The sequence below is a fragment of the Microtus pennsylvanicus genome, chromosome 12 (assembly GCF_037038515.1).
Source record: "Microtus pennsylvanicus isolate mMicPen1 chromosome 12, mMicPen1.hap1, whole genome shotgun sequence".
In the NCBI taxonomy this organism is placed as follows: domain Eukaryota; kingdom Metazoa; phylum Chordata; class Mammalia; order Rodentia; family Cricetidae; genus Microtus; species Microtus pennsylvanicus.
Genome location: NC_134590.1, coordinates 63,383,024 through 63,405,994, shown reverse-complemented (window position 1 = coordinate 63,405,994; position 22,971 = coordinate 63,383,024). Strand labels below are relative to the sequence as shown.

The 22,971-nt window shown below is 46.3% G+C and overlaps 1 protein-coding gene across 3 annotated transcripts in view; it reads right to left on the bottom strand.

The window, feature by feature from the left end:
- The window catches only part of Fam53a (family with sequence similarity 53 member A), a 32,019-nt gene extending 12,311 nt beyond the window's left edge, over nucleotides 1-19,708 (bottom strand). The window contains exons 1-2 of one of the 3 annotated variants that reach the window (XM_075943967.1): nucleotides 19,262-19,401; nucleotides 3,531-3,765 (exon numbers count right to left, since the gene is read on the bottom strand). In XM_075943967.1, the coding sequence (XP_075800082.1) occupies nucleotides 3,531-3,608 (78 nt within the window). In that variant the 5' untranslated portion in view covers nucleotides 3,609-3,765; nucleotides 19,262-19,401. Of the gene's footprint in view, nucleotides 1-3,326; nucleotides 3,428-3,530; nucleotides 3,766-19,261 lie in introns of those variants that run through there. The other 2 variants (XM_075943968.1, XM_075943969.1) reach the window with 2 other exon arrangements.
- Between the last annotated feature and the right edge of the window lie 3,263 nt (nucleotides 19,709-22,971).

The following is a 22,971-nucleotide window of genomic DNA, read 5'->3' as shown; positions in this document are numbered from 1 at the left end:
TACCTTTTAACAACAGGTGCCTGTCTAGAGATAGACAGGTCTTCCTCTGCAGTGGAGTATGTTTCCCCGAGCATAGCTGAATGGGGGTGGTGAACACATGACCAACCTGGACTCTGTGGGCACTGGACAACCTCAAACTAAGATGGACAGAGAAGGCTGCTTTATGGATACTGCAAATGGTGAAAGTTCTCATGCCACTGTGCATAATTAGTGGGCTGCCCACAACATTTGAATAGCTGCAAAAGACCACAGCCTTGGGCCAGCACAATGGTTTCCTTCCAGGTGGCTGATAGCCACTCCACTAGCCAGCCAGTCCAACCACTTGCTGAGAGCAAGTACCTGATCTGTTTTCATAGCCCACCTTCCCTGGGCCTGCATCCCCAGGATGCACAGGAATGCACCCACAAGAATAACCTAATACACTCCAGGAAGGACAGGCCTTTCTCAGCCAACAGAAATGGTTCCTGGGATAATTGAGGAGCTGTGGGCCTGTACCTAACCAGATGTTTTTTCAGTGCACATTCAAGGACTGGTGCAGAATAGTCAGACTCTTCACAGAAGGCATCTACAGGGATCTATGAGAGACGGGATGAGAAGGTGAAGAACCCAATGACATGAGTGCAGACACTCAAGACAGTGGATCTAACACTGATCACACCCATTTGTAGAGATCAGTCTCTGTATCATACCACATCCCAGGACCTTGAGACATGGCAGCTTCTGGGCCTCCTTGAGAGATACTCAAGAAGGTAGATTTGCTCAAATAGCAGGCTCCCACTGGGCCAATTCAAGCCTGGCCCTGCCCAGATGGACATGGCTAGGGGCACCAACTACCCATGTTATACCATCTAAACCAGTGACACGATAAACCTTCCATGCTTCTTGCTTCCAGCTCAGTCACATCACACTTTCCTCTCTCCTCTTCCCGACAGCTAGCTCCTAGCCTTTTACTCTAGCTCTACTGCATCTATCCTGGACCAAGCTAATGTTGGTGGTCTTGGCTGGCCTTCTCTGCTTCCATTGACCCCATTACCCTCTTCCCATAGCTAGAGGGGACTGCTACTCTGATCTGAATCACAGCCCTTCTGCTTCAAGCCCTTGGCACCTAAGAGTCAAATCCTAGGACCAAGGCATATGTCTTAGTTATGTTTTCTACTGTTGTGATAAAATGACATGACTAAAAGCAACTCGGGGAGGAAAGGGTTTGTTTGTCTTACATATCCCTAGTCACAGTCCACTGAGAGAAGCCAAGGCAAGAATTCATTCAGGGTATGAACCAGAAGGCAGAAACTAAAGCAGATGTTATGGAGGAATGCTGCTTACTGGCTTGCTCTGCACAGCTTGCTCAGCCTGCTTTCTTATACTACCCTGGGTGGTACTATCCTTACTGAGCTGTGCCCTTACCATCAACTATTAGTCAAGAAAATGCTTAACCTTATTTTCTCAATTAAGATGACCAGGCTTGTGCCAAGTTGACAAAAACCAACCAGCACAGTATCTCCACTGCCACCAAGCTCTCATCCCAGAAAGCACTTATTGCCCAGGTCATTGCCCACGTTCTCCAGCTACACTGGTTCCTTATCTCCCTGCCTCTCAGGAGCTAAGTAAACACTTTCCCAGCTCTGCATCAGAAGCCTCAATGCACAACTGAAATGCATATGTGAAATTCAGGTTCCAGTGTCCCCTGCTGTCTGAGAATACTCTAAGTCCAAATACATGTGACAGCTGGGCCCAACTACTTGTCAATTGCCCTGTCCTTGTTGTCCCCAAACCTACTTTCACAGCCAACAAAAAACTCCCATCTTCAATGTACACCCCAAATCATAACCCAGATACTCACTGTTGCTCTGGCAACCCAGCAATACATTAGACCACTGCCTTCACCAATCCTCCACCTATGGTCACAAACCATCTATGCTTCTCCACCCTTGAGGTAGCAGTCATTCAGATACAACCACACATTTTTCCAGGTCTTTCTGCAACAGCCAGACTATTCACTATCCTTCAAGCATGAGAGGCAAAGTAAGAAAAACTGGGTGTGCCTCAGGCAGAGGGTACATAATATGACCAAATAAAATGAATAGAGATAGCAGAGATGGGAGGATTCAGTCCTGCTGAATCAGAGGAGTACTGAAGGACTCTGGCTTAGAGGAGGACCAAAGGTGCAGGATCAGGCACACACTGTGAGCCCATAATGACAGAGTCCATAGTGGCAAACATCAGCATTTGTCCCAACAACAGAGCCCTAAGACTAGGGGAGGTTCCTTGCATTCTCCTCTAGTTCTGCTGACCTTGAGCTCAAAAAGCTACATCAGTCTTGTGGCCCAAGAGCCAGAACTGTGGCCACCACAAGTTGTCCCCACCCAGCACATGGAGGGTCAAGCAAGCAGCACAAACAACCCAGACTAGTACCACAAGTATAGCAATGGAGGCACTGAATGCTTAACGACTTTGAGTTTTATTAACATTTAATTATTTAAAATTTTACTTTTAAAACTGATATTCAGTTTTGTTATTAGAAAATTGCCAATGGGTGATGACGCACGCCTTTAATCCCAGCACTTAAGAGGCAGAGGCAGGTGGATTTCTGTGAGTTCAAGACCAGCCTGGTCTACACAGCTAGTTCTAGGAAAGTCAAGGCTACACAAAGTTACCCTGTTTTGAAAAAACAAAAAAAAAGGAAAGAAAATTGTTAATTATGTTTAGAATGCCTCGACTAGGTGAATCTGCTTTTCCAAATGTAAATTTTATGAAAAGTTCACTAGGAAGAAAAAACATCTTTTAGGCATCCAAGTTTAGAAAGACTCGTGCCTACAGTCTGGGCATGAACATGGCCCAACACGGACATCATCATCATACGAGAGCTGAAGGAAAGAGCGCCAAGAGTTGTTTGCGTACTTTCTTTGTTTTGTGTTTCTGGAATCCCTAGATGTATTCAAAATGTATCTGTGTTAGTGTCAAGTTTCATGGCACTGAAAACCAAAGACAAAACATTAAAGTGCATGTGGAGTCATGTAATAAGTAGTTACAAACATAAAACATTAAAAATAAGTAACCACTGGATATGACAGTATATACCCATAATCCCAGCACTCAGGAGGCAGAGGCAGGTGGACTGAGTTGAGGCCAGCCTGGTCTACACAGCTAGTTCCAGGCCAGCTATGGGTACACAGTGAAAACCTGTCTCTGAGAAAAAAAAAAACCTCAATAAATTAATTATGAATTAATAAAATAAATGACTTCATGGTTAAAAAAATAAAAAGAGACCCACCCACTGAACTAAAGCAGATGAACGTAAGGGGCAGCAGGACCACAGGATCACTTACCCTGGCAGATCTGGTAAGCAGGCCACAGAAATCTGTGTTGGTCAGCTTTGCATTGGAAGTTGATTTGTTTGTGGTGATAATTAGACAGACACTGGCTTCTGTCCAACGCCCCACTCAGCTCTGTCTCCACCCTAAGTGTACTATCTCCGTGTCTATGTCTCCACACAGTGGGCTGTGCCCACTCTGACCCCCAAGCTGACTCACCGGGCCAGCCTCACGGGCCCTTCGGGTAAGGTCATCCAAACTCTGGTTCTGCAGCTTCTCTGTGATAAGAGTGACCATGGCCGGGGCTCTTCCTTGGTCCACATCTATGGGCACTGAATTTCCAGAACACTGGACATCAGCAGGCTCAAGTCATCAGGTCTGAGCTAAAACTCAGGGTTATAGCTCTGACTTAACTTTGCTGACCCATTTCCATGGACTCATCAGGGCTGTGTCTCTGTAAAGAGAAATTGCCACATGACCATATGTAGAATGCTTCCATCCATATTTGTTACATACGACATCCTGTGTACACAAAATGTTCCTAATATCCCTCTGGAAAATACCTTCCCAATTCCAAAACAACCAAGCATGTTCCTTCCTAGAACCTCTAGTAACATCCTTTAATCTCCAGTAACTTTCTTGTAACATCTAGAACATCTAGCAGTTCTCAACCTATGGGTCACAACCACTTGGAGGGGGTGTGGAGCAACCATTTCACAGGGTTGCTTAAGAATATCAGGAAACAAAGATATTTACATTATGATTTATAACAGCAAAATTACAGAAGTAGCAATGAAAATAATTCACCACAGCATGAGGAACTGTATTAAAAAGTCGCAGCATTATGAAAACCATTGATCTAGATGAAGACCAAGGCTTCTCCTAAAGCAGCAAGAAAGCCTATGTCCCCAAAGTGCAATTAATGCATGAGAAGAGACAACGGCAGCCACACCCAGTGAGAACACCAGTAGCAAGCTACTGGGGCCCATTCCAGAGGCCTGCTAGCTCTTTTTTTAAAATATTTATTTATTTATTTATTATGTATACAATATTCTGTGTGTATGCCTGCAGGCCAGAAGAGGGCACCAGACCCCATTACAGATGGCTGTGAGCCACCATGTGGTTTCTGGGAATTGAACTCAGGACCTTTGGAAGAGTAGGCAATGCTCTTAACCTCTGAGCCATCTCTCCAGCCCCGAGCCTGCTAGCCATACCGCCCCCAACTTCAGCCTTTGAAGCTGGGGTTCTCAGCACTGTTGTGGACTATTAAGATGTGTTACATTTGTTTGTGCTGTGGAACACCTGTTTAATGATGCAAAGATGTGCTGCATTCTTTCATGGTGTATTTGTTTAACACTGTGAAGTTGCACTACTTTGCCTGTCTAAAACATCTCACTGGTGTAGTAAAAAGCTGACAGCCAACAGCAAGGCAGGAGAAAGAATAGGCAGGGCTGGCAACAGAGAATAAATAGGAGGAGAAATCTAGAAGGGGATTGAGGAATGAGAAAGGAGGACTCCAGGGGCCAGCCACCCAGTTACACAATCAGCAACAGAGCAAGAAAGAAAGAAATACAGAAATAGAGAAAGGTGAAAGCACAGAGGTAAAAGGTAGAGGGAATAATTTAAGAAAAGCTGGTTAGCGGGCGGTGATGCACACCTTTAATCCCAGCACTCGGGAGGCAGAGGCAGGCGGATCTCTGTGAGTTCGAGACCAGCCTGGTCTACAAGAGCTAGTTCCAGGACAGGCTCCAAAGCCACAGAGAAACCCTGTCTCAAAAAAAAAAGAAAAAGAAAAAGAAAAAGAAAGAAAAGCTGGTTAGAAATAAGCCAAGCTAAGGCTAGGTATTCACAAGAAAGAATAAGCCTCTATATATAAGCTCTTATTTGAGAGCTATGTGGTAGCCACCCCTCAAAAGAGTAAAAACAAACAAACAAACAAACAAACAAAAAAGATGAAGGTGAAACACCTAGATAATCAGCCTTGCACGCAGTGCCCTTGACAAGACACTGTCCAGCAACAGAAGGGGTCAAGCATGGTACTCGAAAGAAGAATGAAGGAAAAACAGAGCAGAGCTGCTAGAAGCTGAATCAGGGTCTCTGCAGTATGTATCCACAACCAACAAAACACCCTAAAACACAGGCCACCCAGTAAGGCACTCCAAAGGAGAGCAACCCTTGGGAGTGTTTGTCTCAAGAGCAGAGGGTATGAGCCACAAGGAAGGTAGGGCTCATGCTAGCAAACAATACGTATCCAAGCAGAGGACTCTGTCAACAGAATAAAGTGACAGAATGAAAGAGAAATCATATCAACATTTCTACAGATACTAGAAAGACCTCAAATAAGATCAAACACCCACTTTTCATTCTTGAAAATATATACATAGGCTGTCAACAAAAGCAACAAACACTTCCTCTGTGACTTTGAAACATGAGGCTCAAAAGCCAAAATGGAACTGAACAGGGAAAGGTCAGCATGTAGCAAGCATGGGGAACACGGCAACGTCACCAACTCCACACTGAGCACACACTGGCTAGCCTAGAGCCTGACATGAGTTTCCACTAGTGGATGCATTATCTGTGAGGTCACTTCACTAAAAGGTGCCATCAACACATGGGTGCTGTTCTCAGCCACGGATATACCACACCACTCACATACCATCCCTGTTTAGTTTGTCTGTCCTGAAATCCCATCCACACGCCTAAAGGCACAGCACTTGATATACTCAGCCCTAGCAGGGTGACCACCATCTCCAACTTATACCAGGGAAGGGTAGTAGCTAGAGTAGGGCCAGCCTACCTGGCAGTGCCAGCAGGGACACAGAGCCATAGACAGCCTGGTCTCACTGCTCATCTAAACTGAAAGCCTCCCCCCAACCTGAGCTTTGCAGGGTCTTCCATCAAGGACAGTGATGACAAGAGGTCATTCCTGGCCCATGTGCCACCACAGGGGTCTCACACACCTTGTGACTTTTTATTTAATTTTTCAAGATTTATCTATTTATTATGTATAGAGTTTTGCCTGCATGTATGCCTGCACACCAGAAGAGGGCACCAGATCTCATTACAGATGGTTGTGAGCCACCATGTGGTTGCTGGGAATTGAACTCAGAACCTCTGGAAGAGCAGCCATTGCTCCCAACCTCTGAGCCATCTCTCCAGCCCCACCTCTAAATTTTTTAAAAATAACTGCTAGGTATGGAAAAACAGAGCAAGTCCCCATCCAAGCAAAAGGGTATCAAATGTGATAGTGAGCCTCAAAGAGACAACATCCAAAGTTTGATTAGTTGCTGTTAGATAACAACACATTACTGGCATGATTTTCCAAAGTTTATCAGCATTCTGTGTGAGGAAAAGTGTGGATGCTGGGAGGGTCTGCATTGCTGCTAGATAGGGTAATGGCTAAGTAAATATGGAACTGTCACCCTTGTCATAATCACAGATGTTTAGAACATGGTATAAAGAGCCTGCTGGAAACTGGGCTGAAGGAGGCATGTATGTACAATTCACAAGGATAGGCAACTCAAAAGCCGCTCATGGGATTAGGGTGTGGCTCAGTGGAAACACCTGTCCCTAGATGCTTGAGGCTCCATCCCTAGCACTACAAAGCAAACAAAGTTCCCAAGTGGGGGAACAGACTAGCCAGGTGCTTAAAAAAAAAAAAAGTCTTTCCCGCAAAGACTCAATTTCCAGATAAGGTCACTTCACAGATCTTGGGGTTACAGCTTGAATACAGCTTTGAGGGATGCAATTCAACCCACAACGCCAAGTGAATCTCCCCTTACAGAAACCACAAAATGAGACATAGCTCAAAAGGCCTATTTAGAGGGGCAGAGAAGCCTCTCTGAAGGATGACTGGTGCTTAACAAGACTAACAGCTAAGCTAAGTAAGAGGAGAGCAGAATGAAGGCCAAGACTCATATCAAGGTGGGCATAGGGGAAGACACAGCCTGATCAGAGAAACCTGGCTCAAAGGACAGAACTGACCAGCCCTGCCCAGGACACCAGGGACAGGTAGTTTGATGGGAGCTGAGAAAGGACTGCAAGCTCAGCAGGCACTTGGAGAAGTATAGCCATTCCCACATCGCCCCCTCCTGAAAGTCAGCTCCACATGGAGTAAAGATGCCACAAAGGACGGGCTAGAGTCAGCTCTCTACAATGCAGGCAACAGAACTGTTTTGCAATTAAGCTAGTAGCTTGGATGAACACCCAGTTCCCCGCTGTTCCTCCCTACTCAGCCACACCTTCCAGGCCTAAGGCAGTCCTCCGACCCATGTGGCAGCCCCAGACCTGGTCTCAGCAGGCGATGCCAGTGCTCCAGGTTCCTCAGTCACCCTTCCATGGCTCCAGGACACAGAGCAAAATCCTCACCTTAGCCCAAGGTCTTCTTCCTCTCCACCCCACACTGTGGTCATGCCAGCAACCCAAGAGTGGCACACCCTGAACAGGTACTACACAAAAGCAGACCAGGAGTGCCCACCACAGCCAGGCTACCTGACGTACAACTTAATAAGGACTTGCAGCACAGTGGGATTTGTGTGAACACCCAGGCTTCAGAATAGACTGGAAATAGCATGTGCAGGTGGAGAAAGTCACTTTTGAGCAGTAGACCCAAAGCAGGTAACTGGCCAACACAGACCTTGACACTAAATTCAAATCTAAGCTTGATAAGCTACTCCACCTCCTCCATTCCGGCTCCTAACATATTTTATGGGAAAAAAAGCTTCCAAGTCCTGCTTAAAGAGCTTGCTGTACAATGAAAGGAGCCTAAAGCACAAAACCTGGCCAACAGAGAATTATCCAAGCCCACGTTGCTCCCACTACACAGACAAAAGCACTGTAGCCTGAAGGCAGTTCTAACTGGAGAGAACAGAGGAACCTATCAGTTAGTTCTGCTAAACCAAGGTCATCACAAAGTCAAGAAGAAACAGGCAGCTAAGACACTGGCATAAAATGCCAGGTTTCTGTTTCCTTTTTATTCAGTTTTCTTTTTAAAAAGCAGCTGAAAGCTAGGTACAATGGCACACACCTTAGTTACTCAAGCGTTTGAAACAGGAAAAGTATCAAGTCTAATGACTGAAACTGGTATGAGCAACAGACAAAAAAAATTACACACGGGGGGGGGGGGGGAGACTGGAGAGGTGGCTCAGCAGTTAATAGCAATTGTTGATCTTCCAAAGGACCTGGGTTCTAGTCCCACCACCTGCATGGCAAGTCATAACTATCTGCAACTCCAGTTCAGGAGACCCAATGCCCTCTTCTGGTCTCTGCAGGGAACTAAACACGCAGGTGGTACTTGTACAAATATGCAGACAAAATGCTTTCACATAAGTCAGGCAGTGGTAGCGCACTCCTTTAATCCCAGCACTCAGGAGGCAGAGGCAGGTGCATCTCTGTGAGTTCGAGGTCATCCTGATCTACAAGAGCTAGTTCCAGGACTGGCTCCAAAGCAACAAAGAGAAACTATTTCAAAAAAAAACAAAACAAAACAAAAAATGCTGTCACATATAAAAATAAATCTTTAAAGCTGAAATGCAGAAAGTCCAGCAAGATGGTTCAGTGAGTAAAAGGCTTGCCTCCAAGCCTGATGACCTGAGTTTGATTCCCCAGAACTGAAATGGTAGAGAATTGACTCCTACACCTACACACACCCACACACACACACACACACCCCTTTAATGTAAAGCACTTGGAAAATAATAATCTGAAGCACATCAATTCGTAACTGTCAAGTCATGAGCAGAGGCTTTAGAACACACCTAAGATTCCTACACTCAGGGAAAGCCATGTCTAGTTACCTCCTTGGACACAGTGGACAGAAGCTAAGCAGTACAGACTAAAGTGAAAGGGTACTCCATCTGCCAGACTTTTTAGAAATATACCACAAGCAGGGCGGTGGTGACACACACCTTTAATCCCAGCACTCAGGAAGCGGAGACAGGCATCTCTGTGAGTTCAAGGCCAGCCTGGTCTACAAAGTGAGTTTCAGGATGGCCAGAGCTGTTACACAGAGAAACTCTATCTCAAAAAACCAAAAAAACAAAAAACAAAAACCATACATCAAAGGCAGCATGTCAGGAGACATGTGGACAGTGGCCTAGGGAGTCCTTGTGTATATGCGAGCCATACCTACCCGATCAACCTGCCTGAGACTCTACACATGGGCTGCCCCGTTGAGCTGATGTAGAATTCCATACCCCAGCAACCATGGACAACAATTATTATTACCATTTCCCGCCACCAACTGTGGAGGTAATTTGTTATGCTGCCATAGCAGCCCAAACAACGACACTTAATACAAAGAATGGAGCCACATGCCCTGCTCCCCTCCTGGAGCAGTGACCACACCTGCAGGAAACAAGGGAAAATAAAAGGCTAGCGCCCCACATGCCACTGAGGTCGTCCAAGTGAAACCAGTGCGACCAGCAATGCAGACTGTCTTTCTTTGGTAGTCACTGATCAGCTGGGGCTCAATCGCTCTTTTAAAATGTTACATCTAGATATCATACTGATGCCCAGAGACTAGAATATAGCCTTGTTTAGACATCATCTTCTTTTAAGAGATTAAGAGCATTGCCTGCTCTTCCAAAGGTCCCGAGTTCAATTCCCAGCAACCACATGGTGGCTCACAACCATCTATAATGGGGTCTGGCGCCCTCTTCTGGCCTGTAGGCATACACACAGATAGACTATTGTATATATAACAAATAAATAAATAAATATTTTAAAAAAAGAAAAAAAAACCTTAAATTAGTTGATTTGGACAGTAGGATGTTTAGTTCAAAACTGCACAGATGTAAACGTCAATTCATGCACCCCATCACACTGACAAGCTAAAAAAGAATAAAATTCTATTTTGGGATCAAAAGATTCCAAAAAGCATTTGATAAAATACAAGAAATAACCTATTTGTGATACACACACACACACACACACACACACACACTCTCTCTCTCTCTCTCTCTCTCTCTCTCTCTCTCTCTCTCTCTCTCTCTCTCTCTCTCTCTCTCTCTCTCTCCAGGAACAGAAGATGAGCTAGAGATAGTTCAGTGGCAAGGCACCTGTCTAGCACCCACAAGGATTTGGGTTCCCCCCCCCAGAACCAGGAGGAAAAAAAGGGAAAGGTTGTTACTATTTGTAACATATCTCAGGCCTTTCATGTTACTATTCCAAAAAGCATTTGATAAAATACAAGAAATAACCTATTTGTGATACACACACACACACACACACTCTCTCCAGGAACAGAAGATGAGCTAGAGATAGTTCAGTGGCAAGGCACCTGTCTAGCACCCACAAGGATTTGGGTTCCACCCCCCAGAACCAGGAGGAAAAAAAGGGAAAGGTTGTTACTATTTGTAACATATCTCAGGCCTTTCATGTTACTACATCCTGATGAATAAAAGAGGCTTCCTTTTGCAGCTCACCCTTTAGCTTTCCGGTACCTACCGGAGGAAACAGCCTTCCCGAACCTCCTGCAGCCACAGCCTTTTCTTCCCCTCCTACCACGTGAGGACTGAACCTCCTTCTACAGTTCCCTCAGCCCTCCTCTCCCACCTAACCTGTAAGAACAGTCTTCCTCCTTTCCACCAGGACAAAGTCTTGTCCTTCCCCTCTAGCACATGATGACATGACTCCGTCCTTCCTTCCTACTTCCCTTTCTTTTTTTAAAATATTTATTTACTTATTATGTATACAATATTCTGTGTGTATGCCGGCAGGCCAGAAGAGGGCACCAGACCTTATTACAGATGGTTGTGAGCCACCATGTGGTTGCTGGGAATTAAACTCAGGACCTCTGGAAGAGCAGGCAATGCTCTTAACCTCTGAGCCATCTCTCCAGCCCCCCTACTTCCCTTTCTTACACCAGATAAAGATACCTTCTCCCTCAGTCACACTACATGAGAAGATGGCCTCCTCTCTCACATGTGAAAGCATGGGTCCCTCCCTCCTTCCATCATATTAAGAGCACGACCTTCTCTTTTCCTTCTGCCACATGAGAACACAGTCTCCTTTCTCCATTGCACTACGTGAAAACACGGCCCCCTCTTTCATCCACGTGCCAGGAGTAGGGCACACCCTCCACAGGGGTGAAAGGTCATGCATTCAGGACTCTTCCAGACCTGACTTTGAATATCTTCACCTGGCTGTTCTTTTGCATCCCCGTGGGGTGTAAGTGCAGTGTGTCCCAACTGTTGTGAAAACCTCTAACAGATTAATCAAGTTTGAAGAGGAAGGTATGAGAATCTCAGTTTATAGCTAGTCAGTGAGAAGCTCCAGACACAGACTACAACAGTCTGAGAGGTAGGGGCAGTCCTGCAGAAGGATCCCTCAACCTGAAGGGGCTGGTGCAGCCTCCACGTAGTAGACAGTGTCAGAAATTAATTGGATTAGGGAGTAACCAACTGGTCTCTACTGAAGAACTGAAGACTTGTTTGCTGGTGGAAAGGTCACATAAAACTTTCATGTCAATTGCTATAGTATGAGAATAGAAAAATTTTAAAAAGATTTTTTTTTTTTTTTTTTTTGGTTTTTCGAGACAGGGTTTCTCTGTGGTGTTGGAGCCTGTCCTGGAACTAGCTCTTGTATACCAGGCTGGTCTCGAACTCACAGAGATCCACCTGCCTCTGCCTCCCGAGTGCTAGGCCACCACCGCCCGACCGCTAAAAAAGATTTTTTAAAAACACTAGTGTCAAATGTTTTTAGAATAGCAAAATACGCCATGAGAAAAAAATTCCTCAACTTGATAAATATCTTCCAAAAAAAAAAGAGAAGAAGAAGAAAAAAACAGCTGGCCAGCAAGAGCTGGTCAAGCAGTGGTAGTACGCACCTTTAATTCCAGTACTAGGGAGGCAAAGGCAGGTGGGAGCTCTGTGAGTTCGAGGCCAGCATAATCTACAGAATGAGATCCAGGACAGCCAGAGAAACCCTGTCTTGAAAACAAACAAGCAACAACAAAGAAAAACAGCTCCCAGCTCTGAAGTGACAGCTCAGTGGTTAAGAACACACATTGCTCTTGCAGAAGACTTGGGTTCAGTTCCCAGTACTCACATCGGACAGCTCATAATTTGTAATTTCAGTTCCAGGGGATCCAATATCCTCTTCTGGCCTTTGAGAATACCTGTATGTCCATGGTGGACATATAGACAAGCAGGGGCACAGGCACACAAACGTGAATACTTAAAAATAATTTTCAAAACCAGACATGGTGGTACATGCCTTTAATTCCAGCACTTGGGAGGTAGAAAAAGATCATCCTGGTGTATAAAGTGACTTCTAGATCAGCCAAGAATACATAGTAGACCCTAAAACAAATGAGACTCTGCCTAACAAAAAAACAACCAAACAAAAATAGAAAGAAAAAGAAAAAGCTAACTTTTCTAATTAATAGCAAGAAACTCAAAGCACTGAGACTAAAGCAAATGCCCCTTCAAAATCATTTCTTAATAACATAATACAAGTCCTTAAAAGAAATAAAGGAAAGCCAAGCGGTGGTGGCACAAGCCTTTAATCCCAGCACTCGGGAGGCAGAGGCAGGCGGATCTCTGTGAGTTCGAGACCAGCCTGGTCTACAGAGCTAGTTCCAGGACAGGCTCCAAAGCCACAGAGAAACCCTGTCTCAAAAAACTAAAAAAAAAACCCAAAAAAAAAAAACAAAAAAAGAAAGAAAGGAAAATAAAGCCAGGTGGTGGTGGCTTTAATCCCAATACTCAGAAGGAAGAGGCAGGTGGATTTCTGTGAGTTCTAGGCCAGCCTGGTCCACAGAGGGAGTTCCAGGACAGCCAGGGCTACAAAGGGAAAGCCTGTCTTAAAAATAAAGGGAGGGAGGAATAAAACTACACAATCATCTATGTAGAAAATCTGAAAGAATTAACAAAGTAACTCTGGAAAGATAAGCCATTACAGTTAAGACTGTTGGAATTAACACAGAAAAGGCAATCTCAGCTGAGCATGGTGGTACACATCTTTAATCCCAGCAGAGACAAGCAGATCACTAAGTTCAACATGAGTCTGGTCTACAAAACAAGTTCCAGGACCACCAGGGTTACACAGTGAGACCCAGTTTCAAAAACAGGGGGAAAAAATTTGTTTTCCCATATGCTAGCAGTGAACAAGTGGAAGCAAATTAAAAACCCAATGTCATTTATGCAAGTGTTCCATAAATTACTGACATATATATCCAACAGGCTATGACTTACATCTATGAGGAAAACTTCGAAACTCTGATGAAACAAATCAGAGAAACACAAAACAATGAAGTAGCCCACGTCCATGCAAAATGCTAAATTGTCCTAATTCAATCTATACAGGCAAGGCAATTCTAATTTTCCTAGTCCAGAAGAATATCATAGGGTCAGGATGGGGACTGGAGAGATGGCTCAGTGGTTAGGAGCACTTGCAGCTCTTGCAAAGGACTCAGGTTCCATTCCCAGTACCAACATGGTGGCTCAAAACCATCCCTAACTCCAGTTCCAGATCTGACCTCCATGGGCACTGGGCACACACATGGAATTAGGCAAAACACTCACATAAAATAATATTAATAAATCTAATAAAAATTTTAAAATAAAGTCATTAATTAAGAAGGAAAATAAGAAATAAAGACGACGACGACCATAGGGGCCTGGGGAAATGACTCAGCAGTGAAGCGCACTGGCTGTTCTGCTGGAGGACCTGGGTTCGACTTCCAGCACCCATATGGCAGTTCACAATCATCTGTAACTCTAGTCTCAGGAGATCTGACACCCTCCTCTTGCTTCCTTGGGTACTACATACATGTTGTTCACAGACATACACATAAGCAAAATACACAGATAAAACAGTTTTTGGTTTTTTTGTTTGTTTGTTTTTCGAGACAGGGTTTCCCTGTGGCTTTGGAGCCTGTCCTGGAACTAGCTCTTGTAGACCAGGCTGGTCTCGAACTCACAAAGATCCTCCTGCCTCTGCCTCCTTGAGTACTGGGATTAATGGCGTGCGCCACCACCAGCCGGCTCAATAAAACAGTATTTATTAAAAAAAAAAAACAAAAAAAAACCCAGAATCTTATTTCTCACATTCTAAAGACTAGGGAATCAAAGAACATGTCAATGACAGGTGTGGTGTCTGCGAGGGCTTCCATTCGCCTCCTTTCTGGTGTAGAGATCCATTTTTTCTGTCTCTTCATATGGTCAAAACTTGCTTGAGGTTTTTTGGGGTTTTTTTTGTTTGTTTGTTTGCTTTTTGGTTTTTCCAGACAGGGTTTCTCTGTGTATCTTTGGCTGTCCTGGAACTCATTCTGTAGACCAGGCTGGCTTCAAACTCACAAAGGATCCACCTGCCTCTGCCTCCCCAGTGCTAGGATTAAAGGCGTGTGTCACAATATCCGGCCTTAAATCAGCTTTCTTATAGCACCCAGGACCACCAGCCCAAGGGTGGCACTGCTCATATTAATCATCAACCAAGAAAATGCCCAACAGGATTGCCCATAAGCAATCTAGGAGAGGCATTTTCTCAAGTGAGGGTCTCTCTTTCACTGGGTCAAGTTGACACAGAACTAGCCAGCATGCAGTATACATCTTCTTGCAGATAACCTAAATTCAGCTGCCAGCACCCACATTGTATGGCTCACACCCACCTCTATTCCAGCTCCAGGTGATCCAACACCCTCTTCTGGACTCCTCCAGCACTTGGACTTACAACACTTGTACATAATCAAACACACACAATACACATAATTAAAAATAAGCCTTTTAAAAGTGAGGTATCAAACCAGGAAAAACTAGGAAGAAACTTACACCTCATTTCTAAGTGAAAGAAGCCAATATGAAAAGAATGCCAAACGTATGACAAAAAAGGCAAAACTATAGAGACAGTAAAAAGGGTAAGCGGTGACCAGTGGCTGAGAGAGGGAGGGATGGGATGAACTGGAGCAAAGAGCCTTAGGGTATTGAAACACTCTGCTTAGCATTAAAATGAAAAATGCTATCACTACACATTAGTCAAAACTCAAAACGCGGGGCTGGTGAGATGGCTCAGTGGTTAAGAGCACTGACTGCTCCTCCAGAGGACCCGTGTTCAGTTCCCAGCACCCACATGGCACCTCGCAGCTCCAGTTCAAGAGAATCTGACATCGTTATACCAATGTGCATGAAATAAAGTTGTTGTTGTTGTTTAAAAAAAAACTCAAAACGCTTGGCATCTGGGCTAGAGATATGGCTCACCACTTAAAGGGTATCTGTTGCTCTTGCAAAGAAGTTCAATTTCCAGCACCCAGATGGTGGCTCACAACCATCCACAACTCCAATTCCAGAAGACCCAGCCTCCCCTTCTGTCTTCCACAGGCACCAAGCACACATGTGGTGCACATACATACATGCAGGCAAAACACTCATGAATATAAAAATAAAATAGATAAATCTTTTTCTAAAATGAGACATCAAAAGATGCGTCCCTGAGCCAGGCGGTGATGGTGCAAACCTTTACTCCCAGGACGTGGGAGGCAGAGGCAGGCCAATCTCTGTGAGTTCAAGGCCATCCTGGTCTACAAGAGCTAGTTCCAGGACAGGCTCCAAAACTACAAAGAAACCCTGTCTTGAAAAAACAAAGATGTAGCCCTGACTGTTCTGGAACTCACTCTCTAGACCAGGCTGTCCTTGAACTCACAAAGATCCACCAGCTCCTGCCTGCAGAGTACTGGAATTAAAGGCCTGTGCCACCTCCACCAGGAAATAAAGGTACTTTTTGATTCTAGTCATTCTCTTTATATAGCCCTGGCTAGACTCAACCTCTCAAGTATTAGATTATAGGCAGACACAACCACACCTACTTTTTCAAGCACACAGAATCCATTCATGGGTAATGTCACCTTTGCAATCCAATAAAAGAACCATAAATTTAAAAAAGGAAATCATCAGAAATGATCACTACTGGTGAGTCCAGGCTGGAGAGCACTACATGGAAGAAGACAGTACCTGAGCTCTTCCTTGCAGATAAAAGGCATCAGGTGAGCTCTGATCAGCTGGGTGGAACGTGCAGATTGAGATTCCTGACAGCCTACTCACTAGCTCAACCCTAACCCCTTTTTTTAAAAATATTTATTTATTTGTTTGTTTGTTTATTTATTTATTATGTATACAATGTTCTGTCTGTGTGTATCCCTGCAGGCCAGAAGAGGGCACCAGACCTCATTACAGATGGTTGTGAGCCACCATGTGGTTGCTGGGAATTGAACTCAGGACCTTTGGAAGAGCAGGCAATGCTCTTAACCACTGAGCCACCTCTCCAGCCCTCAACCCCAACCCTTAAAAATAAAAATGAATTACTCAGCCCACCACCCAGGCCTTTAACTCCAGTACTCGCTTTTAAACTCAGCACTCAGGAGGCAGAGGCAGGCAGATCTCTGAGTTTAAGGCCAGCCTGGTCTACAGTGTGAGTTCCAGGACAGCCAGGGACACAGAGAAACACTGCCTTGGGGGGGGAGGGGGGAGATTAACTACCCATTAGCAAGGCCTCAAGGAGTTAAAGTACCTGGAACTCTACTATATAAGTTAATCTTCCTTTGAGAAATGTCATTGTAGACTATATAGGAGTTTATATAATTTCTTTCATTATTGCTAATTTTAAGCTCACACTGAGCTTCGTTATTACTAATTTTTCAAGTAAGCATACAAAATAAAGGTGTTCATTACGTCATAAAAATGTTTTTGAGCGGGCTGGAGAGATGGCTCAGCAGTTAAGAGCATTGCCTGCTCTTCCAAAGGTCCTGAGTTCAATTCCCAGCAACCACATGGTGGCTCACAACCATCTGTAATGAGATCTGGTGCCCTCTTCTGGCAGGCATATACATAGAAAGAATATTGTATACATAATAAATAAATATTTAAAAAATGTTTTTGAGCTAAATATACTGATGATACATGCCTGTAATTCCAGCACACAGAAGATGGAGGCTGGAGGATCACAAGCTGGCCGCTAGCCTGAGTCACACAGTGAGAGCTTGTCTCAAAAGCTAAAATAAAGTTTTTCTTAAATAAAAGAAAATTTTCCCCACTGTTTCCAAAGCACCAAGGTAAAATACCTAAGGATTTCTTGAGTCTTGTCTCTACCAGTAACATCATGTTCTTTCTCTCGGACTGGAGCTCCTTGATATTCCTGGTTCCTGAGTACACGTGTGTATTCACAGAATCTCTGCAGCTAGAAGTGCGCCTACTTAAAAAAGTCAGGCAGCGCAGGCCTTTAATCCCAGGATTCTGGAGAAGGCAGAGGCAGGACAGCCCAGCCTAGGCTACACAGAGGAACCCTGTCAGGGGGGCAGGGGATTGTTTGGGCTGGAGGGACAATAATAACTGAGTGGTTCAGAGCACTGGCTGCTCTTGCAGAGGACCTGTGTTAGATCCCTAACAACGACACAGTGTCCCCACAACCACCAGTAACTCCGGTTTCTTGGGACCAATACCCTCTTCTCACCTCCAAGGGCACCAAGGATGCATGTGATTCAGACACACAATCAGGCAAAATGCTCACCTATACAAATGAAATCGATGTTTTTGTTTTTTGCTTTTTCAAGACAGGGTTTCTCTGTGGTTTTGGAGCCTGTCCTGGAACTAGCTCTTGTAGACCAGGCTGGTCTCGAACTCACAGAGATCCGCCTGCCTCTGCCTCCCAAGTGCTGGGATTAAAGGCGTGCGCCACCACCGCCTAGCTAAAATCGATGTTTTAATTTAAAAAAAATTGTTTGACATTTTCTCTGTTTCAGAGTAGCAACTAAAACTGTCTCTACAATGATTGTCAAATTCAACCTCAGTGAAGAAAAACTAAAAGGCCATGTAAATTAGTATGGCTTCAGTTCAAGCCACAAGCTCCTATACCAGAAGGATCTAAGTTCCAGGGACAGTTAGCAGAATCATTAATCAAGCCATGGGAAGGGACCAGGCTTGCTATGTCCAATAGTCACAGAGGAGTTAAGGAGTGAACTAGGTGCCAGACCCAGGAAACAGTCTCTGCTAACCAAATCCGTGGAAAGAAAATCCAATTTCTAGACAATTTCAATTTCCACTATTGAGTAATATTCAGGATTTCAAAAGAAAACCATCCTCACTCCTAGCTTCTGAATGAGATACTGAACCTCTCTTTAAAGACCCACTTCCATCAGAAAAACACAAGGTTACCAAAATGTATTTGAAAAAGGATCAGTCACATTTCTTAAGGCAAAAACTAAGCTGGTGCATGCCTCAGGAGGCAGAGGCAGGCGGATCTCTGGGTTAGAGGCCAGCCTGGTCTACAGAGTGAGATCCAGGACAGTCAGAGATACAGAGAAACCCTGTCTCAGGAGAAAAAACAAAAACAAAACAAAAAACCTCTAAAGTCAAACTAATCCATCTTTAAAATTCTCAGAATCGAGACATTATTATACACTAAGTAATGGGCTGGAGGCACAGGTTTGCCAGGCCCAGGGATAGAAGTCTCAACGCCAGAAAGAAAAAAAAAATTATGGAAGTTTAAGTTCATACTTAAAGATATATCCAATAATGAAATACTCTTAAGTGCAAAAAAATTCAACCGTGAATTTAAGTTGAAGTGATGTATTTCAGATCCCTACTTAAAACTAAGGAAAAATAAAACCCAACCTACAAAGTTAGTAGCCAGTAAGGAGCGGCAACATACACCTACACCTCACATTCCATCCTCCACTCACAGGAAGTCTGAAAGGGGCTTACACTCCCTTCGGAATACACTTCCAAGTCACCTTCCACGGGTCCTTGGGAAGTATCTGCTCTTAGGATTGATTCCCTTAAGGGACCATCCTATCTCGTCAAACTTCCTGCTTCCTGAGTACAGAATAACAATCACTGAGTCCCAGAAACAGTGGGCTCAAGGGCCCACAGGCTCAGCATGGCGACAAAAGGTCTCAATATCGACACGAGAAGTGATTCAACAAGTGGCAGCGCGCCCCAGGCGCAGCGGGCAGGCCTTACCGCCCGGCGTGCAGGAGCGCGCACAACAGGAGTGCTTGGGGCCTGGCCTGCTCGGAGGGGTCCCGAGACGAGCGACGACTTTGGAGAGCTGGGTCCCCGGGGACCTTGGGGTGTCCCGGCCGCGGGACACGAGGACCGCGCTGGGCCCGGGGCGCGCGGGGACCTTAAGGCGCTGAGCCGCCTGCCGGCCCGAGGGGGTGGTGTTCCGCGCGCTGCGGCGATGCACCGGGCTCTCGACGTGCGGCTGCGCGGTGCCGGCCGACGTGCGGGGACTCCGGACTGATAGACAGCACAAGGACACGGCGTCCCCGCAGCCGGACTTTGTGGGGGTGCGCAGGACGACGACGGCCGGGAGCACTCTCCGCGAGGCCGGCGAGCGCCCGGCTCCCTGAGTGAGGCGGGGCGCCAGCCGCGCAGGCTGCGCTCCGCGCATGGGGACGACGCGCCTCAGCCACCTCGGAACAAAACCGCAGCCGACGCCCCGCCCCCTCCGGCCGTCCTCATTGGCCGCCGCGCCGCTACCGCCGCCGCGAGCCCTCGGCCGCCCGTTCGCGCACCGGCGCAAGGAAGCGGCTGCCGCAAGCAGCAGATTCTCAGCCGCGCCGCGGGGCGGAGCGACGACGACGCCCGGCTGATTGTGGGCGTGGCCTCTTGACTTTCCGCCCCGCCCCCCCATGTCTCTCACTTCCCTCCCGCGAGCGACGTGCGCCGCCGCTGACCCCGCCCCCGGCACGAGCACCGCCCCCTTGCGTGCGTCGGCGCGCACAGGGTGTGACATTGACCTCCGGGTCTTGTCGGGGTGGCAAAGGCTGGCAGCAGCGACCTGAGGCTGTGAGTAGTCCCTCAGTAACTCCAAGGCTCGCTGTGGCCGCCTTCCTTCCTTTCCCTACCTTTCTTTGCTTTTTTTGAAACAAGGTCTCACGATGTTGCTCGGACTGTTCTGGAACTCAGTAGGTAGACCAGGCTGGCCTCGAACTCACGGAATGCGTCACCACGCCCAGCTCTTTCTATCTTTTTCGGGTTAGTAATGTGTCCTTGGGCAAGTCCATGCCCTCAGGGGTCTCAATTCTGGACCTGTAGTGTGATTGGGAGGCAGGCGCACGTTGGTGCTACATCCATATTCGTGCAAGGCTGTTCTACAGGGGGGTGTAACTCTGGGGAGCACTTCCCAGCATGCTGGAGGCCAGGCCCAGCAAAGAGAAAATACATGTTTACTTGTCTAGGACTTGACGGGATGACTCCCATCTGCAATGGCAGATGCCTGTAATCCATAGGCACCCTGAAACAACAAAAAGTCAAAAAGGTTGCTGCTTGAGGTGGAAAAGGAGTAGTTCTGAAAGCATTTGGAATAAGACCTAAACAGGAATACATCAGAGAGACACTGGATATTCCTGGGGCTGGATGCTGGGGACACCAGGTGTCAGGCCAGGCCTCCACAGACTGTGACCCAGTAAGTCCAGTCCTGTATAGGCTCAGAGACCCAGGGCCAGGATCAACTCGAAAGAATGTCCTTACCTGCCACATAACCAGCTACAGGCCTTTAATTCCCTCCTCCAGGTTTCTTGAGGACAGGGGGCTTGTGACCTGAATCACAGCAGGCAGGCATCTGGCACCCCCACCCCTATACACACACACACGCACACACACACACACACACATATCTGGCAGGCACCTGTGCTTAAGAGGAACTCTGCCCAGAACAGTCCTCATCCCGACTCTGGACCCAGGGTGGCCTTCTCAAATCACCACGGTCACCTTGTGTTTCCCAAGCCCTGTGGCTGATTAAATTACATATGCCGTGCCACACAGCTCAGCCGTATTTGATTAATTACTCACTGCCTTCAGGGACTGAAAGTCTGTGCCCTTTCAGAGTAATGTTCATTGAGTTGATGAATTCACATAAAACCAAAAAGTACTTCAAACCCTCCTACAGGTCAGATTGCAGGGAATGGCTTACAGGCCTGCACAAGGGGCCACATTAGTGATGCTGAGGACAGATGCCAGCATCGTGGTGTTTATCAAGTCCCAAAGGTGACCAGCCAAGGGACAGCACTAAAATCCTTGGTTCATAGATAAGGAAGCTGCTACTCCACCAAGGGACTGTATCCCCTCCCGGGACCCCAAGTAGCAAGGTCGTCAGCCTGTTTTCCTCAGTGCCTAACTTCAGCTCCCTTTGAGAATATTGCATGCAGCAATCTGGAAGAAGCCAGGACCACTTGGTCATACTACCTAGGTTGAAGCCCTGCTGAGGTGAAAGACAGTGCTGGCCTAACCTCACACTCCCCACTCTCAGGGAAACTTTTCTAGAACATTGGAACAGCCCAGGCCATTTCAGTACATAGGTTTGCTGACACAGCTTCAAGGCAGGATAGGTGCCAGAAGAACACACCTGGATCATCATAGCCCACCTTAGCTCACACCAACAAAACCTAGCTCACCTCAGGACACCTCAGCATCCCTAACACATTAGACACCTTAACATGCACATCAAACACATCCTGACATCTCAAATCCAGGACGTCTCAAATCACCCCATCAGACTCTAGCACACCCCAGCATTCTTAGGCACAGCACGGGGTCTAGATGCCACAGCACTTGGGATAAGGAGGGCAGTCTGAAGAAAGGTCTCAGGCTGCTGAGGATTGCCATCACTGTCTCCTATGCTGTGCAAAGCTAGTCAGACCAGAGAGCGCATTAGTGAGCTGACAGGTACCCAAAATGCATGACATCTCTGAGCCCAGCTGGCCAATAGCCACTCTACATAATGGCTGTCACCTGCTCCATCACAGACATGTCTGGGCTAATATACAGAGACCCATGCAGATTTCTGTCCAAAGGTGCTAAATATTCTACATGATAATAACTTTATTGATGTGGGATTCCCCTCTGTATGCTGTGAATACCATTAATGAATAAAGAAAGTTGCCTTGAGCCTATAGCAAGGCAGAATTTAGCTAGGTGGGGAAAACTAAACTAAATACTGGAAGAAAGGAGGCAGAGGCAGAGAGAAGCCATGTAGCCCCACCGGAGACAGATACTGGTTGGAATCTTGCCAATAAGCCACAGCCACTCACGCGGTGATACACAGATTACTAGAAATGGGTTAAATTATGATCTAAGAGTTAGCCAATAAGAAGTCAGAGCTAATGGGCCAAGCAGTGATTTAAATAATATGGTTTCTGTGTAATTGTTTCAGGTCTGAGTTGCCGGGCAGCCGGGAAACAAGCAGCTTTCCTCCAACCCTTTATTATTTTTCTGTATTTGGCACATAATCTGCTACAAGCAGGCATCTCTCAACACAACAGAAACAATCACTAAATGTGATGGTGCATGGACTCACTACATTCCAGAGGCTGAGGAAAGCTGTAAGTTCAAGGCCAGCCTTAGCTATGGAGTAAGATCCCAATCTCAAAAAATTAAAAAGGTTCTGGGAAGGTCCTTCTGTCTCTCTACAGGTCTGTACCCCCTCCAAGGGTTCTGGGAGGGTCCTTCTGCCTCTCCACAGGTCTGTACCCCCTCCGAAGGTTCTGGGAGGGTCCTTCTGCCTCTCCACAGGTCTGTACCCCCTCCGAAGGTTCTGGGAGGGTCCTTCTGCCTCTCCACCGGTCTGTACCCCCTCCGAAGGTTCTGGGAGGATCCTTCTGCCTCTCCACAGGTCTGTACCCCCTCCGAAGGTTCTGGGAGGGTCCTTCTGCCTCTCTACAGGTCTG